Source organism: Fringilla coelebs (genome assembly GCF_963513975.1).
Source record: "Fringilla coelebs genome assembly, chromosome: 27".
Taxonomy (NCBI): Eukaryota; Metazoa; Chordata; class Aves; order Passeriformes; family Fringillidae; genus Fringilla; species Fringilla coelebs.
In genome coordinates, this window is record NC_140053.1 from 5,643,805 (window position 1) to 5,671,639 (window position 27,835).

A 27,835-nucleotide genomic window follows, 5' to 3' on the forward strand; every position below is an offset into this window, starting at 1 on the left:
TTCCTTTTTTCGTGTTTTTTTTTTCTTTTTTATATAAAACCTGTTCACAAAAATAGTGCAAAACGTCGAGGAGAGCTGGCGTTTGGAATGACGAACTTTGGTAGAAGAGGGGCAGGGCGGGGCCTGCGGGGCTCGGGTGGGGCTGGCAGCTCCTCCCCATGAGCACGGGCAGCGCTTCCCGGCTCCCGGGGGGGTTTTGGGAGCGGGAGGGGAGCGGGGAACCCGCGGGGGCTGCGCGGGGAGGGGCGCGATGCAAAGCGGAGGAGGCGCTGCGGGGGCCTGGGGGGAGCGGGGTCTCCGCTGTGCTCGGCCCGGGGGAGCCCCGGGGGGCTCCCATCCCTCCAGGCACATCGGGTTTGTGCAAGTGCTGTGGCTTCCAGTCGGTACCGTCCGGCTCGGGCAGCGGGGCGGGAGCGGCCCCCGGGCCCCGCCCGCCTTAAGTCAGGCGGATCCCGAGCACTTGTTCCAGTTCCTGCCGGCGCTGCTGGACCTGGGGACACCGCGGCGGTCAGGGAGGGACAGGGGGCACTGCCTGGGGTCCCGGGGCTCTGTCACCGCCATCCCAGCCCTGCCCCACCCCCGAGCTCACCTTGGCGAAGATGTGTCTGCCCACGGCCTCCTGCGCCCAGGGCTGCTGGTAAAACTCGGCCCGCCTCTCCTCCTCGGGGTTCCCGATCACATCCGTGATGATCTGACCCGAACGGCATGGGGCAACCGGGAGTGAGGGGTACAGAGGGATCCACGAGGGACCCAGACCCCTCCCTGAGCTCTGGGATGGACCCAGACCCCTTCCTGCTCCCCATTCTGCCCAGCCCCAGGGCTTCAGAATCATGGAACTGTTAGGGTTGGAAAAGACCTTCTACCCTTAGCCCAACACCACCACCACCACCAGTGGTTCACCAGTGGTTCACCAGTGACTCATGTCCCCAAGGGCCACATCCATTCTTCTGAATCTCTCCAAGGATGGGGACTCCAGCACTGCCCTCAGCAGCTGTGCCAGAGCTGGACAACCCCTTCCAGGAAGAAATTTCTCCCAATATCCAACCTAAACCTCCCCAGACTTGTTCCCCTTTACCTTGAGGTCCCTCCTCTGGGATTTGATCCACTCCTGGATGAAATCCTGAGGGTTGTTGCTGAAGCTCAGCATGAAATCCCTCTGTGTCTTCAGCTGGTTGATGGACTCGATGGTCTCGTGGATCTGGGCAGATGACAGGGGTCAGAGGAGCTGTGTCCCCCCACAGGACACGCCTGCCCCCTGGCAGTGTCCCCTCCCACCTTGGCATCCAGGGAGGCGATTTCCTGCTGGTTGGTGGTGGAGGCCAGGAAATTGCTCATCTGGGCTTTGAGGGGATCGTCCACCTCCACGTCGATGTCATAGCAGGCTGTCTTCTTCTGGTCATTGGGGTCCACACTGGGGGAATGGGGTTGGGGGGTCCTGCTGAGCTCCCTCCTGGCTGGGGGTGGATGGACCCCCAACAGCAACACCAGTGCCCCAAGAAGCCTCAAATTTGGTGGCTCTTCCCCTCCCAGGTCACTTGTGCTGGTCCTTCAGGCTGGAGACCTCAAAGCCTCCTGTGCCCCCAACACGTGGAGCCCCCCAGCCCTGGGGACACCGCCTGGCCCGTGGAGTCCCCCAGCCCTATGGACACTGCCCATTCTCCACCCCATGGGGCACCCCCAGTCCTATAGACACTCCCTGTCCCATGGAGCCCCTTCAGCCCTGGAGCCAGTGCCCACCCATGCCCAGCCCAGGGCCGTGCCCCCACCTGATGGTGTGGTTGATGATGATGGGGTCTGGGTGCTGCAGGAGCCCTGCCAGCTTCATGGGGATCTCAGAGAAGCGCATGCGGACGCAGTTGAAGATCTGGGGGGCAAAGCAGAGCCTTTGGCACCCGTGGCAGGGGCTCCCCTCACCTGTACAGCCAGGTGGGGCATCCCCAAGCTGGTGGTGCAAGCCAGGGCCCAGGGAAGGGGCACAGCCAGAGCCTGGAGGGGCTGTGGGAGCCGATGAGAGGCTTTTCCCAGCTGGCTGAGGGGGGAATGTGCAGGTACCTGGCGGAAGTAGCGGTTGCAGTTGATGAACTCCTTCTCGTGGCTGTCCTGCAGTTTGTTGTGTTTGATGTAGAGCCACAGGGCCTGCATGATGCTGGCCCTGGTCTGGGTGTGCACTCCCAGCAGCCGGGCCAGCCGTGGGTCCAGCTTGTACTGGGGGGGCTGTGGGGACAGCCAGGGTCAGCCACAGAACCAGCCACGATGGAAAAGCAGAGCCCAGCCTGACCCACCCCCATACTGTCCCCAGCCTGGAGCACTGAGTGTTCCTGGGACAGCTGAAAGGATGGGGATTCCAGCACTCTCTGGGCAGCTTGTCCCACTTTTTAACTCTTTTTCCATGAAGAAATTCCTGTGTTCCCCACAGCCCCTGTGTCACTGCAGGTCCATGCCTGGAGCTCCCCGTGCTCCTGTCAATCCCTGACCCCCCAAACCCTCATCCAAAGCCCTGTCCCAGCCCATCCCCACCCCTGAGTGGCTCCCAGGTGCCCCAGGCTGTACCTGGTGGTCCAACATGAGCAGCAGGGTGCACTTCACATTGACATCCCCGGGACGCTTCACCTGGAAGCCGTCGGTCTCCTGGGTCGTGGGCATCCGGTGCCACTGCGAGGGACAGCGGGGACACTGCTCAGGCAGGGCCATGGAACCAACCCTGCAGGGCTGGGGTCTGCAGAGCTGGGCTGGGGCTCTGGGCAGGGGCTGGCACAGCCACACAGCCTGGGGCACCCCTGGCAGCTCCTGGTCCCAGTGGTGGCAGCTCAGGGCTCTCCCAGTCCATCCCAGCCCAGGCTGTGCCCCACCACTGGCATGGACTGGGGCAGTTCCAGCCCTGAGTGCTTGGGGTGCAGGGCTCCCACAGCTTTGGGATCAATCCTACAGCAATGTGCATCAGAGCTGCTCCCAGCTTCCCCTGGAAGGGGATTCAGCCTCTTCACAGAGTCTTCCAGGGCAAAAGCATGAGCTGGGTGCAGGGAGAGCTCCAGGCAGGAGTACCCAAAAAAATCTCTGATCCCTCTCCCAGGCATTAAACCCCTGAGCACCCTCCAGCTCAGGGACAGGCAGGAGGGCAAATCCTTCTTCCCACATGGCCCTGGGGTGAGCCTCTGTGGGATCAGCACCCCCATGGGGACCCATCTGTGTCTGGGGGACAGCTGCCTCTGGGGCCACGTCCCTGCCCCCACAGACCTCAGCTCCAGCTCTGGCTGAGACCTGGGCTGGGGCAGAGCTCAGCTCTGCCAGGGGACAAAAGGCATCCCTAAACCTGAGCTGGGAAAGCAGCAGAGCATGGTCCCCATGGAGGCCTGGCAATGCCCCCAGCCCCAAAAACCTGCTCAGGCCCTTCTCCCAGCAGGAGAGCAGGCTCTGCCCTGGGAGCTGAGCATCCAGAGGGGGAGCAGCAGGGCCCATTTCCCACTGGGATCCCCTCCCACCTCACCTCCACCAGGTGATTGTCCGGCCCGTAGAGCTCCTTGTCCAGCTCGATCACAAGGCTCTTGAAGAAGGAGGAGAACTTCCTCTTCTGCTTGCTGGGCTGCAGACAGAGCAGCAGAGATTCCTGATTCCAAATCTGGCCCCAGAGCGGGGAACGTGCTGCCCCAGCTGAGCTCTCAGCACAGCACCAGTGCTCCCAGCACCTCCTCATCCCTCCTGGATGCTCCTGATGGACCAGCTCTTCTTCCCACCTCCTCATCCCTCCTGGATCCTTATGAACCAGTGCTCCCACCACCTCCTCATCCATCTTGGATTGCTATGGACCAGTGCTTCCCCTCCCACCATCATAAATCTCCCCTGAGTCCTGATGGACCATAGCTCCTCCCACCAGCACCTGTCTCTCCTGGACGATCCCCATGGACCAGAGTCCCTCCCACCAGCCCCTCATCCCTATCCCAGCTCCTCCCACCACCACCAGTCCATCCCTTTTGGATCCTGACCAGCTCCTCCCTCCCTCTGCCTGGATGCTCCTGATGGACCAGAGTTCCTCCTCCCACCACCTGATCCCTCCTGGATGACCCCTATGGACCAGCTCCTCCCACCACCACCAGTCCATCCCTCCTGGATCCTGACCAGCTCCTCCCTCCCTCCCCCTGATGCTCCCGATGCCCCAGAGCTCCTCCTGCCATCCCTCCAGCCCTGCTGGCTCCTCACATCCTCCAGCAGCTTCCCCTCCACACGGAGCTCCCAGGAGGCCACACGCTCTCCCCCCTCTCCCTCCTCCTTGGCCGGGGTGAAGGTGTTGGAGATGTAAATCCTGAGCTTCCGCTTTTGCTGTGGAATGGGAACAGAGAGAGGCAGCATGGAGTGAGAGGGGACTGCAGCACCCACCTCCAGCTCAGCACGAGAGGAAATGGCCTCAGGGGAGGTTTAGATTGGATATTAGGGAACATTTATCCATGGAAAGGGTTGGAAAACATTGGAATGGGCTGCCCTGGGCAGAGGTGGAATCTCCCATCCCTGAAGTGCCCCAGAAACCCATGGATACTCCACCTGGGGAAACAACTTAGGGTGATGGTTGGACTGGATGACCTAAGAGCACTTTTCCAACCTTAAGTTTCCCAGGATTCCATGACCTGCAGCCCCTGCCAGGCCCCAGCTCACCGTCAGGGGTTTCTTGATGGCCTCCTGGATCTCCATCCTCTTGCGAGCAATGGTTTGGTCCAGCTTGCGCTCGAAGGCCAGCAGGTCCATGTAGGCCTGGGATTCTGGGACCAGCTCCCGGATCTGGACACAGGAATGGTCAATCCCAGGGTGCTGGGATGGGCTGGACACCCCCACAGCCCCAGCAGCCAGGGGGACACCAGGTGACGAGTCCAGCATCCAGTTCTTATTTTAAGCCCAGCTTGGAGCCCTGCAAAGCCCTGGCCAAACCAGTATGGAGCCTGTTGCTGTTCCCAGCAGCATTCCTGCATGGAATGGAACCCTGGAATCTCAAGAGGGACTCTTAGGGACCTCCTGAGATCTCCATTCCATCCCATTCCTGCTCCTCACTTGCTCAGAGTCCAACCCCACCCCAACCTTCTCCTGCTGTGCCAGAGGGAGAGACAGAAACACTCCAGGGTGGTTTGGGATTGAAAAGAAATTCCCAGGGGGGCAGAAAGGAACTCAGGAGATCCTCCCTTTTTGGGGACCCCCCATCCCCTGCAGCAGCTCAGCTCTGTCCCCCAGGCTGAGGTGACACTCACCCTCTGTGGCAGCACCTTGTCAGCCATCTTCCTCCTCTTGACCCTGGGAAACAGGAGAAATGACAGCTCCCACAGGACACCCTGCTGCCTGCTCTCTGGGGGGATGGATACTGGGAAAGGTTCTTCACCATCCCCAGAGGTGCTGGCACTGCCCAGGCTCCCCAGGGCATGGGTACAGCCCTGAGGCTGCCGGAGCTCCAGGAGGGTTTGGACAGCGCTGCCAGGGATGCCCAGGGTGGGATTGTTGGGGGGTCTGGGCAGGGCCTGGGGTGGGACTGGGTGAGCCTTGGGGGTCCATTCCCACTCAGGATATTCCTGGGGGGAAGGTGTTGGATGTTGCAGCCTGACACTAGGGAAGGAAATCCAGGTGATAACAAGGCAAAGGCAGGGCTGCAGGACAAAATTCCCGAACTTCCCCTCTGAAAGCAGCCATCACATTTTCCCACTGCTCCAATCCAAAGCCACTGCCAGGAACTCCCTTAAACCCAAACCAAACCAAACCCTGCTGTGGTGGGACTGAAATCCTGAGAAAATCCAGCTTGGCTGGGACCAACCCTGCCCATTGCAGATTCCAATCACCCTGAGCCCATCCCAGTGCCCAGGCAGCTCCTGCTCAGCCTGGGCACAGCAGGGACTGCTCTCCTATTTTCCTGCCCCAGAGATTGGGCAGGGTCCAGCAGCTCAGGGAATTCCCATTCCTCCAGCTGCACCTGGAGCAGCAGGATCACACAGGAGGAGTCCAGGAGAACACTCCAGGAGAGGTCAGAGCCCTGCTCTGGAGCAATTCCTGCCCCATCCAACCCCTCCTCCTGCAGGGTCTGGACACTCCAGGGCAGCTGGAAGCTCTGAATCCCTAGATCCAGCAGCTGGGAGCAGGGAATGCCCAGCTGCGAGCCTGGCTGATCCCTGATCCCACCCCCAGCTCTGATGTGATGGCTCTGATGTCCCTGTGGGTGCCAGGCTGCTCCTTGTCCCCAGCCCCCAGCTCACTCCAGCTGTGCAGTGTTGGGATGGCCCAGGAGGGATGAGGAAGCCAATGGAGCTGCCAGGGAAGGGAATGGGACCTGAGCATCCACGACACCAAGGGATCCTGCCTGGAGATTCTAGGAGCCAAACAGCCCCCACAGAGAGGGATCAGCAGGGCTGGGAACCAGTGAGGAGCTGCTGGCAGAGCCCAAACAGAGTCCTGCTCTGACTGCAGCTCCAGGGAGCATCCCTAAAATCTGTGAGCCCCATCCCACACTTCCAGTCACATCTGTGCCTGCCAGAGCCACCAGGGACCCCTGGGAGGACAAAAAATACCCCCAGGAGCTGCTGCTGGGGACCCCACAAGGCTCTTTGGCTCCTGGTATGGAGATCAGAGCGAGAGGAAGCTGGAAACTGAGGAATCTCTGCCTCCATCCCAAAACATCCCATTCCCAAGCTCTGGCAGGTGCCAGGCTGGAGGAAAACCCTGCTGGTCCCCCCTCTGCAGCAGGACAGGAGCTGTGGCACTCTGCATGATGTGACACTTGTGACACACTTGAGTGGGGACCTGGAGAGGCTTTGGGGTCTCAAAGAGAATCAAACACTAACTGAACCCAGCCCTGGGATCCCTGTCCTGAATGGAATTACATCCATCTTTTCACAGCTCTGTATCTGCAGTGACATCTCATTGATATTATATATTATTTATATTTATATAGGCATTTCCAGAACAGGGCTCTCCTGTGCTCAGGAGAAGTTTCCCAGCAGAAGATCTTGTTGGGAATGAATTGTTGTGCCTGGTTTGAACCAAGCAGCTCCTGGCTCAGTTCAGATGGAAAACAGGAGGTGAAACACAACCTGGCTGCACTGACAAGCAGGGATGCAGCTCCCATGGATTACTGTGGTAGTCCTGGGAATGTTCCAGGAGCTTGGAGCACCCTGGAGAGTGGGAGGTGCCCTGGGGTGGGACTGGATGGGCTCTGAGGTCCTCCCACCCCACCCAGCCCGTGATTTCACAAAGTACAGCCAGGACCCAGCAGGACCCCCCGTCCTCCCACGGGAACCCCCCTGGGATGGGACACGGCAGCCTTACCCTCTCCTGGGGGTGGCCATGGGTGGCTGTGCCTGGGGGGTCAGCAGGCGCTTCCTGAAGGGATCCATCATGGCCTGGGGCAGGCCGGGCCTCAGCGGGGTCGCTGCTCCGTACGGGGGGGCGCCCGGGGGTCCCACCTGCAGCCCTGCCATGGGCATCCTGCCCCCGGGGGGCATCCCGGGCCGCTGCTGCAGAACAGGGACGGGGGTCAAACGGGAGCCTGGCCGTGGTGCCACCCACCCTGGGTGCCCTCCACCCTGGGTGTCATCCCCTTGGTGCCACCCACCCTTGGTGCCACCCACCCTGGGTGTCACCCCCTTGGTGCCCCCCACCCTGGGTGTCATCCCCTTGGTGCCACCCACCCTTGGTGCCACCCACCCTTGGTGCCACCCACCCTGGGTGTCATCCCCTTGGTGCCACCTCTTCCCCAGGGTGCATCCTCGCCCAGGGCAGGGAATGCCAGCAGGAGCTGCAGGAAGTGATGGGAAAGCAGGAACAAGAGAGGCCAAGGAGTGCAGGGGAGCCTGGCCTGGCAGCAGTGGAGCCAAAGTCAGGCCCCGTGCCACCACCCCACAGCTGCAGCAGCACGAGGACACTGCCAGCAATGTCCTCACCATGGGGACCTCATGGGTTCCTCTCTGGAAAGCAGCACGGGAGAGGGGAGCAGGGCAATCCCACTTTCTCCCACAGGCAGGAAGGAGGTGATGGATGGAGGAGGCAGCAGCTCCCCTCGTCAGCAGCCAGCTCCCCTCCTCTCCCTTCCAGGGACACACAGAGGGAATTTGGGAGCGACAACACAACCCCGAGTGGTCCCAACCCTGGCAGCCCCTCTGCACTCTCAGAGCACTATTTGGCAGCACCCATTGGTGCCCCAGGTTGTCCCCCCAGGACCCACCAGCCACCCCTCCTGCTCCACCTCGGGGCTGATCCAGCAGCTTCTGGGGATCCTCTGATCCTCAGCTCCCCCTGCCAAGGTGGGAGGCTGGGAGAGCCACCGAGCCAGCAGAGCAACATTTCTGCCCTGCCCCAGGCTCCTGACGTGCCAGGACATCCCCACAGCCCTGCAGGGCAGGGAGCCAAGCAAACACCTCATTCCCTGCACACAGGGATACATCTGGGAGCAAACCCTGGATGCAGGGTTGGGAATATGGGATGCAGCCAGCCTACCCTCCACAGCTCAGAGCTATAGCAGGGGTTGGTCTGATGGAGCTGCAGCCTAAAAAACCTTAAAAACCACCCCCACCTCTGTGAAAAGCTGATGGACACAAAGCCAAGAGTCTGAGCTGCCCCTGGTGCCTCTGCCAGTGGCAGATCCTGAGAGGAGAAGTGTTCCAGGCAGGATCAGGGCAGCAGCAGGGCCCCAGGATTAGTGCTGCACGTGGAAGCTCAAACCCCCCCAGGGCCAGGCTGAGCCCTGTTACACAACAAGCACAACCACACAGGCTCCAGAGCCTTTGAAGCAGCAAGCCCAGAGCCCGACTCTGACCCTCCCTTCCCCAGAGCAGGAGGCTCCTTTTTCCTGCTCCCAGATGTTCCTCTCCTCCTGCTCAGCCCCATTTGTGCAGCTCCTCGTGACTCTGGCAGCAGGGCCAGCGGCACCTCTCTGTGCCAAAACCACAAGGCCAGGCCCAGTTTCTCTGGGTTTATCAAGAAATCCGTTGTGGCAGGACCGGGTGGACCCACAGCCCGTGCAACACCACAAACCACAGTGAATGCTGTTCTGCTGCTCAGTTCCAGCAGGACTGTGGAACCCCTGTGGAACCCAAACCTGTGCTGACACCTGCCAGGGCTTCTGAAAAGCAGAGAAACCCCCAGAAGGAGCTGGGAAACTTTTAATTTGATATTCCTGGGACCCCAGAGCAGCTGAGTGCAGAGCCCGGCCTGGAAGCAGAGGCTGCACTCCCTGGAGGCATCAGGAGCAGGAAATTGCTCCCAGGGAAACCCTGCCCTGGGTGTTTATCAGTGCCTGGAAGGCCAGGGAGGCTCCACAGCTCCAGAGACATTCTCTGCCCTGGGAATGCTGTCAGGAGCTTGCTTGGAGCTGACCCAGCCATGCCCAGCTCCTGTCCTTCAGTCAGAGCAGCCCTGAGGTCTCTCCTCCCTCCCTCTGCCCCTGAAGTGAGAGATTGGAGCACATTTCGGATCTACCCCTGAAGTGAGAGATTTGGAGGCTTCAGAGAGTCTTTGACAGTTCCACATCCTGGGCAAGGTCTCTTGTGTGTTCAGCTGCTCCTTCCAGGGCTCCACTGAGACAATTCCATTGGCAGGGAGAGGTTCAGCACAAGGATACACAGATTTGTCACACTTTCACCTCACCATCAGCTCCCAAACCATCTGAGAACCATCAGCCACAGCTCAGCTGCCAGGGAGCGAGCGACTTCCAGCCCACCAAGGACCCACACTGGACTGCCTGGATGAGCAATAAGGGGAGGGCAGAACCCTCCATGTGGAATTTTCCTCTCAGTTTACTCTCAGGATTTTCAAATTTGCAACAGAGAAGCCTCTTGACTCAAGTAGTCACCAGTGCCTGGGGCAGACTTGCCCCCAAAGGCTCCCAAACCCTTCCCACACAAGCCCAGCCTAAAACCTTCAGCCAAGCCAGGAAGCAGCACCACAGCCCCAGGGTGAAGCCTGTGCCCAGCCCCTCTTGGAAAGTCTGGAAATTCCCAGGATGCAGAGGGCTTAAACTCAGGAAATCTGATTAAACCAACTCCAAGCAGGAGCTCATTCCTGCCCAGCACCCCCAGTCCCTGTGCCACCCCCAGGGCCCGCCCTGTCCCCTCCCCTCGGAGGGGCAGACAAAGGGCAAACCCTGCAAGCTCAGCGGAAGGAACAGCCTGGATCCCATCCAGCGCTCCCTGCAGAGCCTCTGGAAACGGGACAGTGAACAGCTCGTGGCTGCTCCCTGCCAGGGACGAGCAGCTCGTGGCTGCTCCCTGCCAGGGACAGGGCTGTGCCCGGGGTTCATGCCAGGGCACTGCTCAGCCCACGGGCCTGGGGCAGCTCTGCCCGGAACCGGCCCTGGCTGATCCAACAGAGGCTGGGAAGTTCCTGAGGGATGTTTGCTGGCATGGCAGGAGCCTCTGAGCCTGCCAAAGGTCTCTTCTTGAGGAAGGGCAGTCCAGAAATCAGGGGCTGGTAGCAGGAAGGAGGAGCAATAAATCCCAGAATGAATCTGCAGGAAGAAGCTGGGCTGGACAGAGAGCTTGAGGCAAAGCAGGAATTCTGCAAACAGCTCCAGAGCCTGTTCATGGCCCTTCCAGGACCCTGGCTCTTCCAGCACCTCCTCAGCCGGGGAGGAGGGCTCCTCCCCACCCCCTCCTGTGCTGCTCCAGGATCCAGCTCTGCACACTGACAGGAACCAGGGAGCCAGAGCCCACATCCATCCTCGCCTGGGGCTCTGGAGCACAGCCTGGCCCAGCACCAAGAGCTCTTCCTGCAAGTTCCTCCCCTGGTGCCCAGGCAAGCACTTCCCACCAGGATACAGAAACAATCCCTGCTCAAACAGGGTTCCAGCTCCACCTTGGGCTGGGCTTCAGGAGACCTCTACTGCCCAGGGCTTGGCGTAGATTGAGGTCATGAGCCCCATGCACACCCCAAAAGAGTGATCTTCCCCTTTGCTCCTCCTTATCTGTGAGCAAATCCCTCCTGGGAGGGTGCCAGGGAGAGCCTGGCTTGGTGCTGGCACAGACCTTGAGCTGGGAGGTGCTGCTGGGATGGAGATGCTGCTGCTGCAAACTCTGCTGCAGCTCCCTGCAAGCCCCAAACTCCCCACACTTGGAAAACCTCCATGTTTGACACAGGAGGAGCTCCAGGAGCCAGATCTCAGCTGTAAAGCTGACATGAGGAAGTGGTAAATCAAAGGGACAAGGGCACAGCACAGGCACAGCCCCCAGCAGATCCAGGACACATCCTGGAATGTCTCCAGCAGCAGCAGAGCTGTCTGGGCTGGACAAACCTGCCTGTCCACAGCCCTGCAGCTGGAGCCCTGAATGTTCCAGGGCAGGGAAAGAAGAGGTCACAGGGACTCAGATCCCACAGGGCAGGAACAGCAGCAGGAACAAGGAACAAAGGTGCTGGCTCCTCCTGGGGAGGAGCAGGCATGGGCCTGGCTCAAACCCTGCCCATGGTGTTCCTGCAGGGCCAAACTTTCTGGAGGGCTCCTGGGAAGGCCCTGTGGAAGCAGAAGGAGCAGCAGGGCTGGAGGTGCTGCTGTTCCCCCTTCCCTGTCACGTTTCCCAGGAGCAGCAGAGCGTGCCTGGGCTCTGCTCTGCCCTCCTCCCCCTGCTCCAAAGGACAGTGTCCATCTGCTTTGGATCAGGCTGGAGGCAGCTCCAGGCTGGGGCTCTGATGAAACCTGCCTCGGAAAGCCTCTCCCTGGGGAAGGGTGGGGTTATGCAGCACCAGCAGCCTTCTGGAACAGCTCTAGTCCTGGCTGCCGGCCCCTGGCCCCCTCCAAGCCAGTTCCCAGCACTGCATGAGCAGGAACACTGCTCTCCCTGCTCCCCAAAGGGTGGATTTCTCCCACACTGCACCCTCTGCAGCATGTCCAAGCCTCCCCAGTTTCACCTGGCACAACATCCCACACTTCTTCAGTTCCTCCATGGATTTCTCCATGAAGCACATCTTTCCTTCCCACTGCCTAGGGACAGGATCACAGAGCTGCTTCCAGATTGGGAATCTTCAGGCTGCAGCAGCCTCCTGGCCAGGGATTTCAGGCTCTGTCTTCCCAACATATGCCAATAAAATCCATTTAATGGGGACCTAATTCTGCACCAGGGAAGCATCAGCTGAGGGTAACTGCAAGGTCAGAGTGCTGAATTCCAAGGTCTCATCCCACACAGATCCATGCTGCTTCAGGCCATGGTGTTAATCCCAAAACTTGGAAAAACTCTCCTAAACCTGAAACCATCACCTGAAAAACCAGAAAGTCTTTCTCACTGAACTTCCATGGAACCTGGCTGCTGGGGCTCAGCCTGGGCATCCTGGCTGCTGCAGGGGCAGGGAGAGGGATCAGGGTGGAGGATCTGCCCATACTCCCCACCACCCCGATCTTCCTGCTCCTGGAAAAGGCCTCTCCTGCCTGCTCCAGGCATGGCACCGGCCCCTGGCTGCTCTGGAAGTATCAGCTCCCACCAAAGGTGCCCCCTGGATTCCCTGCCTGGGCTGCCAGGAAATCCCCAGCAGGCACACAAGGATGTCCAAAGGACGAGCATATGTTTAATAATCCCAAGATTAGAGCTCCTAAGCCTTCGCTGGCCTGGCCAGAGCCTCTTCTGTCTCCTGGTGCCCAAACAACGCAGCTCTTCCTAAAACTGGGACAGAACCAAGCCCTGGGGGGATGGCAGGGATGGGAGGGGCTGTTTCCCTCAGCCTGGGAATTGCAAAACAAAGAGCAGACCCTCTGGATCCTCTCCTTTCCCAGGCTCAGGGAGAGGCCACTGAACACCAGCCTGGAGGCTGATCCCGCTGTGCCAGCGGTGCCGGACACCGCGGGGACATCACCAAGGGGACAGCACTGAGGGGACAGCACCTCACCGTGGGGACATCGCCCCCTGCTCCGGACACCTGCTGCCAGCCCAGCCGCGGGGCAAGCAGCACCTGCCAGCCTGTTTACTCCCAGCTGGATTTTGCACCCTGCACATGGAAGGTCAGGCAGTGCCCCTGCCTCGAGTTACCAGCGGCTCACGCTCAGCCAGCTCAGCTTCCAACACCATTTTCTGGCGTTTTGAAGACTGCAGGAGGAAGTTGTTTCCTTCTCCTGTGTTAAGGAGCCAGAATTTCCCTGAGCTTGGTTTATTTCCTGAGTTTTAAATCATGCAAATCAGGCACAGCTCTGGAGGAGGCAGCGGCGGCCCAGCAGAACGTGTTGCACAACGGGGCTCCTCCATTTCCAGCCTGCCTGGAAAACTGAGCTTCACATCTGAAAACTCATCCCAAAGTAATCAGCACAAGCTTGGGAGTGAACTGGGAAGCCAGGTGTGCGAGGGGGAGCAGGAATGTGTGTCAGGATATACTTCTTACTGCTGGAATAGCAGAGACATGGAATGGTTTGGGTTGGAAGGGTCCTTAAACCCACCCAGTGCCACCCCTGCCATGGCAGGGACCCCTCCCACTGTCCCAGGCTGCTCCAGCCCCAGTGTCCAGCCTGGCCTTGGGCACTGCCAGGGATCCAGGGGCAGCCCCAGCTGCTCTGGGCACCCTGTGCCAGGGCCTGCCCACCCTGCCAGGGAACAATTCCTCATTCCCAATATCCCATCCAGCCCTGTCCTCTGGCAGTGGGAGCCATTCCCTGGGTCCTGTCCCTGCAGACGCTTGTAAACACAGTTCTTACTTCCTGAATTTACTTGTAGAAGATGCCAGGCTGAAAACCGAGTGATTTCACGTGCTCTTGGAGGGCTGCTCGTTGTTTAGATTTCCTTTCCCCAACATTACCGAGCGCCTGCTCTCCTCTCCCACCGCAAACCAAGCCCGCTCCTTCCGGAGGGCACACCGAGGATACTCCGAGGTTACACCGAGGCTACATCTGCACATCACGCGTTACCTCCGCCTTTGACAAGGGCACGAACGTGTTCCCGGCTCGGTGCCGGGGGAAGGGACGGGCAGGGACGGGGGGGCTGCGCAGCCGGATCGGGCCCGGGGCTGACGGCAGCGACCCCGGCCCGGGCCCGGCTCACCCGCTGCGGGAGGGGACGGGCCGGGCCCAACTTTCAGCGGGCTCTGAGGGTGCAAAGTGGGAGCGGGGAACAGGGAGGTGTCCCGGCTAACCGGGAGGCGTCCCGGCTAGCAGGGGCAGCAGAACGGCCGCACCGGGGCTGCCGGGCCCGCTCCGGGCGATGCCGCCCAGGCCCGGCCGCGCTGCCCCGGGAAGGCCCCGCCGGCCCGCCCGGCCACCCCGCCGCTGCCCCGGGCCCCCCGGTGCCCCCGCGGCCCTCCCGCCGCCCCGGGGCTCTCACCTGGTACTGCGCGGCGGCCGGGCCCATGGCGCGGTAGCCCGGGGCGGCGGCGGGCGCGGGGCTGGGGCCGCGCAGCAGGGCGGTGCCGGGCCCCGGGGCCGGCGGGGCGGCGGAGGGGGGCAGCGGGCTCAGCGGGAAGGCGCCGCGCCCGGCCATGGCGGGGCCGCAGCGGACAGCACGGGGAGGGGCGGGGAGGCCCCGGCGGCGGCGGCGACTCCGAGCGGCGGCGGCGCCGGAACGGGAACGGGAACGGGAACGGGAACGGCTCCGCGCCCGCCGCCTTAGGCCCCGCCCCTTGGCATAGCCCCGCCCCCGACAGCATCCCGCCCCTTCGTGGCCCCGCCCACCTCCGCATCAGGCCCCGCCCCCGCAGTGCCACGCCCGCGCCGCCGCGCGCACCCGGGAGCTCCGCCCACCCCGGCAGAGGCTCCACCCCCAGCCCGCGTGAGTGACGTCAACGCGTGTGGCGTGTGTCATGTACACGTGTGTGCACCTGTGTGCACGTGGGGGTGTGTGCAGGTGTGTGTGAACACCGGTGAGAGTGTGAGAGTGTGTGTGTGTGTTCAGCATGGGCCCGAGAGGGTGTGCAGGTGTGCACACGTGTGGAGGTGTGTGTGTGCACTGATACAGGTGTGTCTGTGTAGGTGTGTGTGACACATGTAGGTCTGACACAGGTGTGTCTGTGACACAGGTGTGTGTGCGACACAGATGTGTGTGACACAGGTGCCCAGAGGTGTTTGCACACCTATGGAGTGAGGGCCCGTGTGTTTGCACACGCGTGTGTGCAGGGGCAGGACACGGGGGGGACACGGGGTCACTGCGGGACGGGCAGAGCTCGGCTGTGGCTGTGCGGAACACCTGGGGGCGGCTACGGGGCGCGGGGCACCTGCGGGAGCCTTGGGGGTCCCAGGGGTCCCGGGAGTCTCGGCGACCGCGGGGGTCTCGGGCACACGCGGCTGTGGAGGTCGCGGGTGCCTCGGAGGTCCCAGGAGTCAGGAGGTCCCGAGGGTCCCAGTGGTCCCGGGGGTCCCCTGTGTTCTTAGCGGTCCCGGGGGTCCCAGGGGTCTCGGGTGTCCCGGTGTTCTCAGCAGCCCCGGGGGTCCCAGAGGTCTCGGGTGTCCCGGTGTTCTCAGCATTCCCGGGGGTCCCAGAGGTCTCGGGTGTCCCGGTGTTCTCAGCATTCCCGGGGGTCCCGGTGTTCTCAGCAGTCCTGGGGGTCTCGGGTGTCCCGGTGTTCTCAGCGGTCCCGGTGTTCTCAGCGGTCCCGGTGTTCTCAGCAGTCCTGGGGGTCTCGGGTGTCCCGGTGTTCTCAGCGGTCCCGGTGTTCTCAGCGGTCCCGGTGTTCTCAGCGGTCCCGGGGGCCCCGGAGGTCGCGGTTGTTCCGCGGCGCAGCCGCCAGGGGGCGCTGCAGGGCCGCGCTCCGCGCTGGGGTCGCAGCGGAAGCCCCGAAATGCCCCAAATTCCCGTTAAATGCCCCAAATTACCGTTAAATGCCCCAAATTCCCGTTGAATGCCCCAAAGTCCCGTTAAATGCCTCAGTCCAGGCAGGGACCGCCACGGGCCTGCATGGAACGGGGGTTCAGGGCTGTGTTTGCAAACCCTCCTGCTCTGCATCCGCACCTGGACGCTCCCACAGCAGACTTGGACCATCACTAACACCCTTCGGGAGCGCTGACACCTCAATAAACGCAACCAAACCCTGTCCCGAGGCCATCTGAGCCGCTGGAAACCGGCAGGGAAATCCCGGGAAAGGCTGGAATTTCTGTGTGCTGCCACAGGGACTCAGAGATGCTCAGAGCCTGCTCCATGCCCAGGAATTCCTCACTGCTGAGTCCATCCCAGGCTGGCATCACACCTCACTGCAGGTGTAGTTGCTCTCTCCTGTCCCAGCAAGTTTTCCTGTGGTTTTGGGGAGGTTTCCAGATCTTGTGGCAGTCTGTGTCCTGCCTAGTCCCTGTCTGTCCAGGGACAAGGATAGGCAGGAAAAGTGACAGTGATGTTCCACTGCAGTGGCTTCCCCACAACACCCCAGGCACAGGGCACAGGTGGCAGCTGAGGCTCCTCACACCGTGGATGTCACTGAAGATGCTCCCCTGAGCAGAACTCCTGCACATTAAAGGTTGAAAAAGGCTCCTTCCTCCTTTACAGGTCTCAAGTCCTCAGAGGGATTTGTCCCAGTCCCGTTCCTGGTGGCTCTGTGGGACAGCGGTGGGGACAAGGTTTCATTCCCTGGGGGACACCCAGGGCTCTGCTCTTCACTCACTGAGATGATTTTCCTGCTTCCTTCAGAGAGGGCTGTGCTGGGCACGCTTTCCCTTTCCCTTGGGAAAACAATTTTCCAGGATCCAGAGCTCCTTTTCCCACTTGTAGGTAAGAAAAAAATCTGAACGGGAGAAGCCTCTCCTCGTGGATTTTTTGCTTTTACTGAAATGGAAGCAATGATTCCAAAGCAAAATAAACTGGAAACTAGGTAGGCAAGGACAAGGCATGAGCTGAGCCTGATTTCTCTCTCTGGGATGTAGAAGGGATGGGATTGCAGGGAAATCAGGCAGGGATTGTGAGGATTAGGGCTTTTTTCCTCTCCCAGCTCTGTTGTCATTCCTGTTGTTTTACCTGAGCCCGTGGAATGTCCTGGGGCTTGGGGACACCCCAGGACATTGGGTCCTCCTCCCATCCCTGCCTGGCTGAATGACCTTCAGGAAGTTGTTTTTTCCCTTTTTTCCCTCTCTCCTCAGTTTTCCCTGCCCCTGCTGGAGTGGGAACTGCTCCATCCCAAAGCACTGCTCCCAGTAGGAGCTTCCCCTGCCCGGGGCAAAGGCTCTCAAAGAACCACAGCTCCGTTTTCCCAGCAGGAAAACACCTCTGGAAGTATTCCCAGTTCTCAGCAGGATGTCTTTGCTGTGCTGCCTGCAGCATCTCCCTGCTCCTCTCCACTTCCAGGGCTCATCAGGCATTTGGAAAAGCCTCATTCCTGTTTCCCCTCCCTGCAGCCCCTGGAGCTCCCAGGAACACCAGGCTCCATCCTCTCCCTTCCTCAGGTGCTGGTTTCAGTCTCCTCCTCCTGGGACGTTTTCCAAGAGGTGGAGACCCCAGCAATGAATGGCTTTGCTGGAATTCCTCTGGAAATGAGAAACTTTCCCAGCAGCCAGCAGGTGCCAGCTCAGGATAAACCCAGAAGATGCTGATTAAAGGGTCATTTCTGTGGTGGTTAAAGGTGATTACTCTGCCTTCCTCTCTATCATTAGGCTGAAACCAAATTAACCAGGCCTTGTTAATCAGCCTAGATGAGGCTCAGTGCTTCCCTGGGAAGGTGCTTGTTCCTGGCTGTCTGCAAGGACCAGGGAATTTTCCCCTCTGGATGGAAAACCAGCAATACTTTGTGCATATTTTCCATTTAAATCTCCCTTTTTGAGGTTATTCCAAATCTGTGTCCATGGCCGCTCTGTACCTTGGGGATGGAAGGGGATATTCCACTGTCTTGGTTTGGAAAGCCAGGTGTCTGCTAAGGAAGGCAGGAGCTTCCCCTGAAATGGAAAATGTAAACCCCTCCCTCTGAATTGTTATAAATTTGAAATTAAAGGGGGGTTCTCATGCAAAGATATGGGAACAGGAAATAGCAGTTCTTTGTTGGGAAGAAAATGAAAGGATAAAATAAACAATGCCGTAAATCAAACCAACACTGCCAGAGCCAGAGCACAGCCTGACACCCTGTGGGTCAGGGTGCTGCAGCAGGGCCATTGGAATTGTGGCTCAGCCCTCCTGCAGTGCCAGGGGTGGTTCTGCTGGAGCAGGGATCCTGGAGAAGGGGGCAGTCTGCCTCTGAAGGTCCAGGGGCAGAGGCAGCTGCTGTTCCTCTGGGAATCCAGTGGAGAAGCTGTGCTGGTGTTCCAGAATCTCCAGATTATATCCAGGTAGGAATGCTTGGCTCCTCCCTCTGGGCTCACATCTCCCAGTGGGATGCTGCAGTTCTTATCAGCCATGCAGGGACATTCCATAGCCTGTTATCAGCAGGTGTCTCCCTGGTTGTAGAAGAGATAAGGAAAGCTGCCCACTGAACAGAAGACAACTGCCATACAGATGGTAAATAGAACACAATTTGCTTGGTAATCCAGGACATCCACAAAAACACTCGAGGGCTGGAGAGCTGCCCCAGGTGGTGGAGGAGGAAAGCAGCAGGATCACTGTGGTTTGGTGATGGTCCTGCCAAGGAAGGGCCAGGAGCCCTGCAGGGATTCCAAACAAAGCTGTGCTCCAGAGGGCCACTGAGGGACACTGTGGAACCACAGCCTGGGCTCTGCAGGTTCCATGGCAGGCTTCATTTCTTGGAGCAGCTGGATGGCTGCAAGCCTTGGATGTCTCTCCATGAGTAAGGGCAGAGAGGGGCTGGCATGGAATTCCCAGAGCCGCTGGGGCTGCCCCTGGATCCCTGGCAGTGTCCCAGGCCAGGCTGGACAGGGCTTGGAGCACGCTGGGACACTGGGAGGTGTCCCCGGTGGCACTGGGGGGGTTTCAAGCTCTCCCAGCCCAAAACATTCCATTCTCCCAGTGGTGTGGAGCGGGTTCCACACTCAGAACACGTCACTCCCCTCACCTGGGCAGGTGTGCTCCTCATTTGGGAAGGAAATTCCCTGCTTTTCATCCATCCCCAGACTGGCTGCTGCACAATCTCCATCCAAACACGAGCCCTTACCTATCCTAGTCTATCCCAGCTGCAGCTGGTCCAAGCTGGGACACAGCTCTCACACAATAAAACTTTGAGTTCCCACCCTGGTAACTCAGGTTTTAAATTATTCCCCTGGGAAGGGAAGGTTTTCCTGTCAGGAGAGTCAAAGGGCTGTTGGGAATTCATCTCCTGAATCCCTTTGAGTTTGTCTTCTCCCCACAGGGCTGTCTTTGGGCACTGGAAGCCTCCAGAGAGGCTCTGGAGCCTCCCAGACTGCATCCATTTGTACTGGGCTTGGGATGGTTGTGTTGCCTGGAGAGGGGGGACAGCCCCTCCCTGTCCCCTCCATCCCCTGGGGCAGGGCACAAAGGCAGGGCTTGGAGGGTGGGTGATCTTTGGTACCATGGAACAGGATTGGGATGGATTTTCCAGCTGGGCCAAGAGGTTTTGAAGGGAAAAGAAGCAGCAGCAGAACCTTCAATCACCTGCTAATGCCCCAAATCCTGGTACCCTGTGCCGGGAAGCTGCACCCACTCTGCCAGGGCAGCTGGGTCTCCTGGCACATCCCTGGCCCCAATTCCAGCCCTGTTGCTTCCTCCCACACCCCAGCTGTCAATGGGATGTACCCCCAATCCCCCCTTCCCTCTCAGCCATGGGGGACCCTTTGTGGCCCAGAGCTCCTGGTGTTTAAAACATTGAACCAAATTTTTGTGGGTTTTATATCTTCAGGAGTTTCAGGATCATGCTAAGGGGGTTGATCCCAATGGAAAAGCTTCTTCCCTTTTCCCAAAACCTTCGAGGAGATGCATTCCGGGCTCAGCCCCTCCGTAAATTTGGGCACAAGAGGGCCCTGAAACACCACGATGGTCGGGAGCTACAGAGTCCCCTCTGCCCCTTCCTCTGGGCTGGGAGCCAAGCAGACACATCCCGAGGCTGCCCCTGCCCCACCCCATGGAAACCGTGTTCATCCTGGGCTCCTCCCTGGAATTACATCCCCTCAAATGAAGGGAGCCCCAGGAGAGCTGGGATTGCTGGGGCTGGGACCACAGAAAACCAATCAAACCCCTCAGGATTTGTGGGGTTTGAGGTCAAACATCTGCAGAGCAAAATCCCCTTCACTCCCAGCCCCGCCAGGGCTGGAGCCAGAGGGAATCAAGAACTGGAGTAATTGGGAATCAGGGGCTGGAACCATGGAGAATCAGGGGCTGGAGCCATTGGGAATCGGGAACTGGAGCTGGTGGGAATCAGGGGCTGGAGCTGGTGGGAATCAGGAGCTGGAGCTGGTAGGAATCAGGACCTGGAGCCATTGGGAATCAGGGCTGGAGCCGGTGGGAATCAGGGGCTGGAGCCATTGGGAATCGGGGCTGGAGCCATTGGGAATGAGGGGCTGGAGCCATTGGGAATGAGGGGCTGGAGCCATTGGGAATGAGGGGCTGGAGCCATTGGGAATCAGGACCTGGAGCCATTGGGAATCAGGGGCTGGAGCCAGTGGGAATCAGGGGCTGGAGCCATTGGGAATCGGGAACTGGAGCTGGTGGGAATCAGGGGCTGGAACCATTGGGAGTCAGGGGCTGGAGCCATTGGGAATCAGGGGCTGGAGCCATTGGGAATCAGGGCTGGAGCCGGTGGGAATCAGGGGCTGGAGCCATTGGGAATGAGGGGCTGGAGCCATTGGGAATGAGGGGCTGGAGCCATTGGGAGTCAGGGGCTGGAGCCATTGGGAATCAGGGGCTGGAGCCATTGGGAATCAGGGGCTGGAGCCATTGGGAATCGGGCCACAGCCGCGCTCCACAAACCTGGCAGCTGTTAATTGATATTAATCCCATCAATGCAAATCATATTAAGCTTCCTGGACCCTTCCCAATGGCAGCACTGATAATTCCCTATAAATCAAATTTAGCGGCCCATAAACATTGGAACATCCCTCGGCCATTTTCACCCTCCTAAAAACCCATCAATTGCTGCCTGCCTGGATTAGAGGGAATAAATTCCAGAATTTATCTTCCTGCCACGATCATGGACAAAACCACATTAAAGAGACACTTGGAAGCTGCTTTTGTGTTGATTGTTACGGAGCTGCTGCTCCTTGGCTCCTTCAATCCACTCAGAATTGGGGATAATTGAGGGATTTGAAATCCTTCAATGCTTAAATGATAAAGTTGTTGCTTTACCGAGCCCTCAAACACCTGTGGGAGCAATTTTCGTGCAGGTGAAGAATAAAAAACAACTTTATAAGGATCAGGGCTTGGGAAGAAGGAGAATAAATCCCTTTATTTTCTATTTTTAGGGATGTGGGGAAAGGAAAATGGATCTGATAGGTGGAAAAAAGAGTTTCAGCTGTGCAGCTCCTCAGAAAGAAGACTGGGAGGTGTTCTTATTCCAGTGGGTGCATCCCTGGAGGGGCTGAACAACCAGGGGATAAGGAGCAAGGGGGGAGTGGTGGCTGGGAGGGAATGGGGAGAGGAACGAGGTGATTCCAGCAGGGAGAGGTTCAACACATCTGAAGGAAGAGATGGGATTTCCTGCTGAGCCTGGAGGGTTTGGGAGCTGCTTCATTCCCACTGGATTTATGGGAGTGATGTTGGGAAGGTCTCGAGGGTGAACATCCATGGGATGAGGAGAAGGGTGGGGACCAGGGGACTGCAGATCCTGGGGATGTGTCTGCCTCCATGATTGTCCTCACACCAGGACAGGCCTGACCTTCCTCCAGGATGCCCCTGGATCTCAATCCATCCTTCCCTGGACACGCTGCTGGGCTGGTGGGGTTTGCTCTGCAGGAGAGGAGCGTGGGGACATCACCTCCTCAGGGGACAGCCACTTGTCTCTTTCCCAGCCATGAAGTCGCAGAGGAGCTGCAGGTGGCCCCATGTCCCTCCCAGGAGAGCTCTCCTCCCTCTTCCATCTCCTCTGCTTCCTCTCTTCCCGATTTTCCTCCCTCCTCCTCCTGCCTGGCCGAGGTTAGAGCATCTCCCCTGTTCTCCTGCCCCTCTCTACTCCTCCACCTTCTCCTCCAGGGCTGCTCAGGTGCTGGAGCTCCTGTTTCCATGGCAATGCCTCAGCAGCTCCAGACCCAGCACTTTCATCCCTGGAATGCCCCCGCACAGGAGCACTGCTGTCCCCTCCTCCTTGGGACAGAAACCCCAAGTGAAGTGGCCACCAAAACCCCCTGAAAGCCTCAAACCTTGGTGTGCTCACCCTGGCTGGGGATGAAAGCCCAGGGCAGGGGTGTCCATGGCTGGTGGCTCATCCCTCGCTCAGCCCCGTTGGCTTCCATGGGGATGTCACTGTGGCTGGTGACATCTCATCCCTCCTCCCTGTGCTTGGGGACAGGGAGGGATTGAGAGGTTCCCAATTTGGATTTATCCTTTCTTTCTGTCCAAGAGCACTGAGGTGGCGCCAGGGGGATTATGGCTCAGGAGAAATACCCAGGGATGCCTCTCTTGGCACATCCCTGGGTGGGACAATGTCCAAGGGCAGCACATGGTCCCAGAGGACGTCAGGATGGGCTCCATGTGGAGCTCCCAGTGGTTTGCAGAGAATTTGGGGTTTTGTGGGATGTCTCAATGCCGTGTCTGGAAATTGTGGATGGAAAAGGGAGGGGTCCTGCCCTGCCACAGAGCACAGGGAGGGGCTGGAGGGCAGCGCCTCCAGGGGGGTGGGGAGCTCAGGATCCAGCAGGGATTAGGATCCGGCAGGGATCAGCATTCAGCAGAAGCCAGGATCCAGCAGAATTCTGGATCTAGGACTGGTAACCAGGGAAGAGCCCTCCACAGGAATGGAGCTGCGGGAACTCACAGCAGGGATCCTGTGGATTCCACAGGATCTGAGCCCACTGGCCCCTCGCTGGATCCCTTGGAAGGTGTCTCTGCCCACGGAACTGGGTGCTCTCTAAGGTCCCTTCCATCTCATCTGCGGTTCCACGCTCTGCCCTCCTGGAGGACAGTGCCTCCAGGGGGTGGGGAGCTCAGCATCCCGCAGGAATCAGCGTCCAGCAGGAATCCAGGATCCTGCGGCTCTTCCCGCAGCCGAATCCGGCTTTTCCCGGGATGGGATAAACCCTCCCTGAGAGCGCAGATGGAGCTGGGATGCTGCTGGATCCTGGTCCCTGCTCCAACACTTCCCGGAGCGCTCGGGGCTCTGGCACTGACTGATCGCAGGCTCCTCAATCCTTGTGTTTAATCCCAGTTTTAAACTGTGAAAACCAGGAATCGGTGTCCCGGCCATCACCTCCCGCAGGAAGCCTGGCTTTGATGTCCCCTCAGCTCTGATTGATTGATTGATTGATTGATTGCTCTTAATGAGCGTTCCGAGCCCAGTGAGCGCTAATTGCCCTGCTAATGACTCCTCCGGGTGTCCCGGCCGCCTTGGCTTGTTCCGGCAGCCCGGCGGGGAATGCCTGGAGTGGAAAGGTGGGTATCAGGACCATCGTGGTGACACCACCATCTCCCCAGCCGGGAGTTTTCCAGGGGCTATTCCTGCATCCCACCAGCTCCTGCTCCATCCTGCAGCACCTCCTGTCTGGATACAGGGCAGGCTCTTCCCGTGGGCTTGGAATTCCAGCGAGTCCTGGCACACGGGAGCTCCTTGGAGCAGCACGTGGAGGGAATGATTCTCTTTCTGCTGTGTGATCATTGCAAGGATGGGAGAGAAAACGAGAGGGAACTGGATCTCTGCAGATTTAAAATTTTTCAGGAATGGGAAATGTTCAACATGGAATGGTTTGGGTTGGAAGGGAACTTAAAGCTCATCCAGTGCCACCCACTGGGACACCTGCCACTATCCCAGGCTGCTCCAAGCCCCGTCCAGCCTGGTCTTGGGCACTTCCAGGTATGGGACAGGTAAATATTCCTCAGAAAATGCCAAAGGGCCTTTAACTGGACACACCCACATTTTCTGTGCATTGGTGGCTGCTTTGGCTCCTCACCAGGACCTGTTGGAGCTGCTCTTCCCAGGCCAGCTCGGAGCCAAAGCATTTCCTGGCTGATCCCAGGGCTTTGGGGACTTGGATTTGTCACCTCCCAGCGTGAATTCCCTCTCAGAGCTGAGCAGGGAGATGCAACAAACAAGGAAGAACTTGGCCATGGCGGCTTAAAACACCACCTGGGATTTTGGGATCCCCTGGGATATGGGATGCAAGGACAGCAGGGCCTGGTCCCTGTCCATGACTGGTGGAGATCCTACAGACCCTGATGGGCTGGTGGAAATCCTCCAGCTTTGTGGATATTCTTGGCTGGATAGAGAGAGCCCCAAATTCCTGCCTTGTCCAAGACTTTGCTGGTGGCTTGAGCAAACTGGGGGTTTCCTCTCCCTCTGGAGAACACCAGGAGGAGCTGGAATTCCTGTGGGATAATTTAAGGGCAGAGCAGTACATGAGAAACCAGGCTGTGATTTCCACTCCTCACAGAATATCTTGGTTTTCTTTTTCCCTCTTCCTTATAAATATGTATTTTCTCATTATCCCCATAAAAGAGAGATCCCTCCTCAGACCTTGCCAGGAGACAGATGATGGCAATGAATTCCAGGGCTCTGTCCTGCTGTTAGGAATTTCTCCAGTGGATTTTATTTGCCTCTTCCTATCCCTCCTGCTTCCTTTAGCAGAGCATTCCTCCCACGGGTTGGGAAGAAAGGCAGGGATGGGGCTGGATCAGGGAGCTGCACTCCAGGTGGTCCTGAGCCTTCCTTCATCCCCTGACACATCCCCAGCTCCCTCCAGCCTTTAAACCTCCATAATTAAAGCCTCTGCTAAAGACAAACAGTGCCTGGGAAGATTTATCATTTCTGCTGCTGTAATTACCTGTCAGGATTAAAAGAATGGCCCTTTCCAGGGAACGCTGGGCTTGTTCTTTAATTAATTAATATGCAGCTTGTCATGCAAAATCAAGGTCATCAAGATGGAGATGGAGATGATGTCCCAGCACTGCTGCTCTTCCACAGCCTGGCAGAGCCCTGGGGGGAGAGACTGGAGGAGAGTGGGGAGGGTTTATTTGAGAATCTTGCTCCTCATGGGCCCTATTGGGCCAAAAATGTCTTTTTAATATAAATTATATCCTTCAAATTGAGACACTGAGGGCTTGGATGGGATACTGGGAAGGAATTCCTGGCTGTGAGGGTGGGCAGGCCCTGTGCCCAGAGCAGCTGTGGCTGGCCCTGGATCCTGGGAATTGCTCAAGGTTGGGCAAGGCTTGGGGCAGTGGAAAGGGTCCCTGCTGTGGCAGGGGTGGCACTAGATGGGCTTTGAGGTCCCTCCCAAGCCATCCTGGAATTCTGGGATAATTCACTGTCCCTTCAAGTGGGAATGCTCAGAGGAATTGCCATGGATTGGTTTGTGCAAGGACATATCAGGACAAAGTTTCTACTCCCAAAATGTTCCTGAGATCTGCTGGCTTTGGAATTTCTCTCCTGGGACTCTGTGGGAGGAGTTGGGAGACCTGGGCTCATCCAGCCTGGAAAGGCACCCGGGAGAGCTGAATTTTGGGTGCCCTAAAGGCCACCAGGCCCCATGTCCAAGTCCCTGCTGGGCTGGGTCCTCTTGGAGAAACAGCCTGGAGAAAACTGGGCTGTCACAGGGGCATGAACCCATCCCCAAATTCAGATATTCCAAGAGGAAGGGAAGGGATTTTCCAAGAGGAGGGATTTTCCCCATTCTCCTGGTGGGACGTGGGTGTCCCTGCTCCTCGTCCCACTTCACTCCTGGTGTATCCAGAAGTTTTTGCAGCCTGTTGCCTTCTGCTCCAGCCCTCTGGATCCCTGGGGACGCTGCTGTCCCTGGGTTTTCTTCTTGCCACATTGTCAGGCTTGTTTGCCTGTGCTCTCTTTCTGCTTGGTAAAAACATCTTCTTGTTTGGGGTGGGTTTATCCTTTGCCCCAAGCCATAAAAATCCCTTCTAACTCACACACCCTTTGCCTCCTTGGTTACCCAGTAAGACTGGCTCAGCAATTCTTTTCTTCTATATCAAAACTTGCTTCCATTTCTATTCCTTCTTCAGATTCTACATTCAAAAATCTTTCTGCCAAGCACACATATCTGTGAGACTTTCTTGTCAAACTTTCATCCTTCCCAACACCTGGGCAGGATTATTTCCCTGGGATCACAGACTCTGTTAGCGTGAGGAATTGTGCCAGGGCTCTGGAGACAAATGTTCCTGTTCCTGCTGAGAGGGATCCGTGGGGCTGGGATTGCACTGCCCATAAATTCTGGAGACAGGCTCCATTGCAGCTGCTGCCCCAGCCCATAATTAGAACTCCATTAGAAATTGTGAACATGGACTTTGGGATATAAATGCTCCTTTAAATTCATTGGAGTGGGGAGGGATGGGAGGGGGAGAGCAGGGAGCAGGGAAAACAGACAGGGACCAGGGAACAGGGAACAGAAAATAGGGAACAGGGACAGGGAACAGGGAACAGGGGCGGGAGACAGGGAATAGGGAACAGGGATAGGGGACAGGGACAGGGGACAGGGAACAGGGACAGGAGACAGGGAATAGGGACAGGGAACGGGGAACAGGGATAGGGGACAGGGGACAGGGGACAGGGACAGGAGACAGGGAATAGGGACAGGGAACGGGGAACGGGGAAAAGGGGACAGGGAATGGGGAAAAGGGGACAGGGAATGGGGAACGGGGAAAAGGGGACAGGGAATAGGGAATAGGGACAGGGAACAGGGGCGGGAGACAGGGAATAGGGAACAGGGACAGGGGACAGGGACAGGGAATGGGGAACAGGGACAGGGGACAGGGACAGGGAATGGGGAACAGGGACAGGGGACAGGGACAGGGGACAGGGAATGGGAACAGCGAATAGGGAACAGGGAAAATGGGCAGGGAACAGGGAATAAGGAATAGGGAACAAGGAACAGGGAATAGGGAACAGGGAAAAAGGACAGGGAACAGGGAATAAGAAACAGAGACAGGGAATGGGAAATAGGGAATAGGGAACAGGGAACATGGAACAGGGAACAGGGATCAGATCCTCCAGCACCAGCTCCAGGGGATGAGGAAGGAGCTGTGGAGCAGTTGTGGAGGAATTTTGGGGCAGATCCCCAAAATATATGAATTTTGCTCTGTTTGTGGAGCAGCTCACAGAATCCCAGGATCACTGAAGTTGGAAAATCCCTCCAGGATTATCAAGTCCAAGCTGTAATTGATCCCCACCTTGTCCCCAGCCCGGAGCCCTGAGTGCCACCTCCAGCCATTCCTTGGACACCTCCAGGGATGGGCACTCCAAACCTCCCTGGGCAGCCCCTGCCAAGCCCTGACCCCCCTTTCCGTGGGGAAATTCCTGCTGTGCCCACCCTGAGCCTGCCCTGGCCCAGCCTGGGGCCGTTCCCTCTGCTCCTGTCCCTGTTCCCTGGAGCACAGCCCGACCCCCCGGCTGTCCCCTCCTGCCAGGAGCTGTGCAGAGCCACAAGGGCCCCCTGAGCCTCCTTTGCTCCAGGCTGAGCCCCTGCCCAGCTCCCTCAGCCCCTCCTGGGGCTCCAGCCCCAGCTCTGTTCCCTCCTCTGGTCATTCTCCTGCCCCTCAGTGTCCAGGATGGGTCCTCCTGGCCCCACAGTGGGATCACCTCACTCCTGGAGCTGCTCATTCATGAACCAATCCCTAAATTCAGATATTTCATGGACACAAGGGATGAGGAGGGATTTTTCCCATTCACCTGGTGGGATGTGGATGTCCCTACTCATCCTCCCACTTCAATCCTGGTGTATCCTCGAAGTTTTTGCAGCCTCTTGCATTCTGCTCCAGCCCTCTGGATCCCTTGGGATCCCAGACTGGCTCTGGGACTGTCCCTTGTTCCCTCCATCTGGAGCCACCCCTGATCCCAGGCTGGGCCCAGCATCTCCTTCCCATCCCAGGCTGGAATGTCTGGAGCCTCTGGGCAGCGCCAGGCTGGAGCTGGAGGGTTTCTCCAGGAAATGGAGCTTTGATCTGGAAAA

At 58.6% G+C, this 27,835-nt stretch overlaps 1 protein-coding gene across 1 annotated transcript; it reads right to left on the bottom strand.

Moving 5' to 3' along the window:
- Positions 1 to 168: 168 nt before the first annotated feature.
- On the bottom strand, positions 169 to 14,486 carry SMARCD2 (SWI/SNF related BAF chromatin remodeling complex subunit D2). The gene is made up of 13 exons (XM_084222416.1): positions 14,244 to 14,486; positions 7,288 to 7,475; positions 5,229 to 5,271; positions 4,645 to 4,767; positions 4,195 to 4,314; positions 3,485 to 3,580; positions 2,551 to 2,652; positions 2,053 to 2,214; positions 1,767 to 1,864; positions 1,276 to 1,411; positions 1,076 to 1,198; positions 590 to 691; positions 169 to 490 (listed from the first exon to the last, which is right to left on the bottom strand). The coding sequence occupies exons 1-13, from the start codon at positions 14,397 to 14,399 to the stop codon at positions 437 to 439; spliced, it is 1,503 nt and encodes a 500-aa protein (XP_084078542.1). The 5' UTR covers positions 14,400 to 14,486; the 3' UTR covers positions 169 to 436.
- Between the last annotated feature and the right edge of the window lie 13,349 nt (positions 14,487 to 27,835).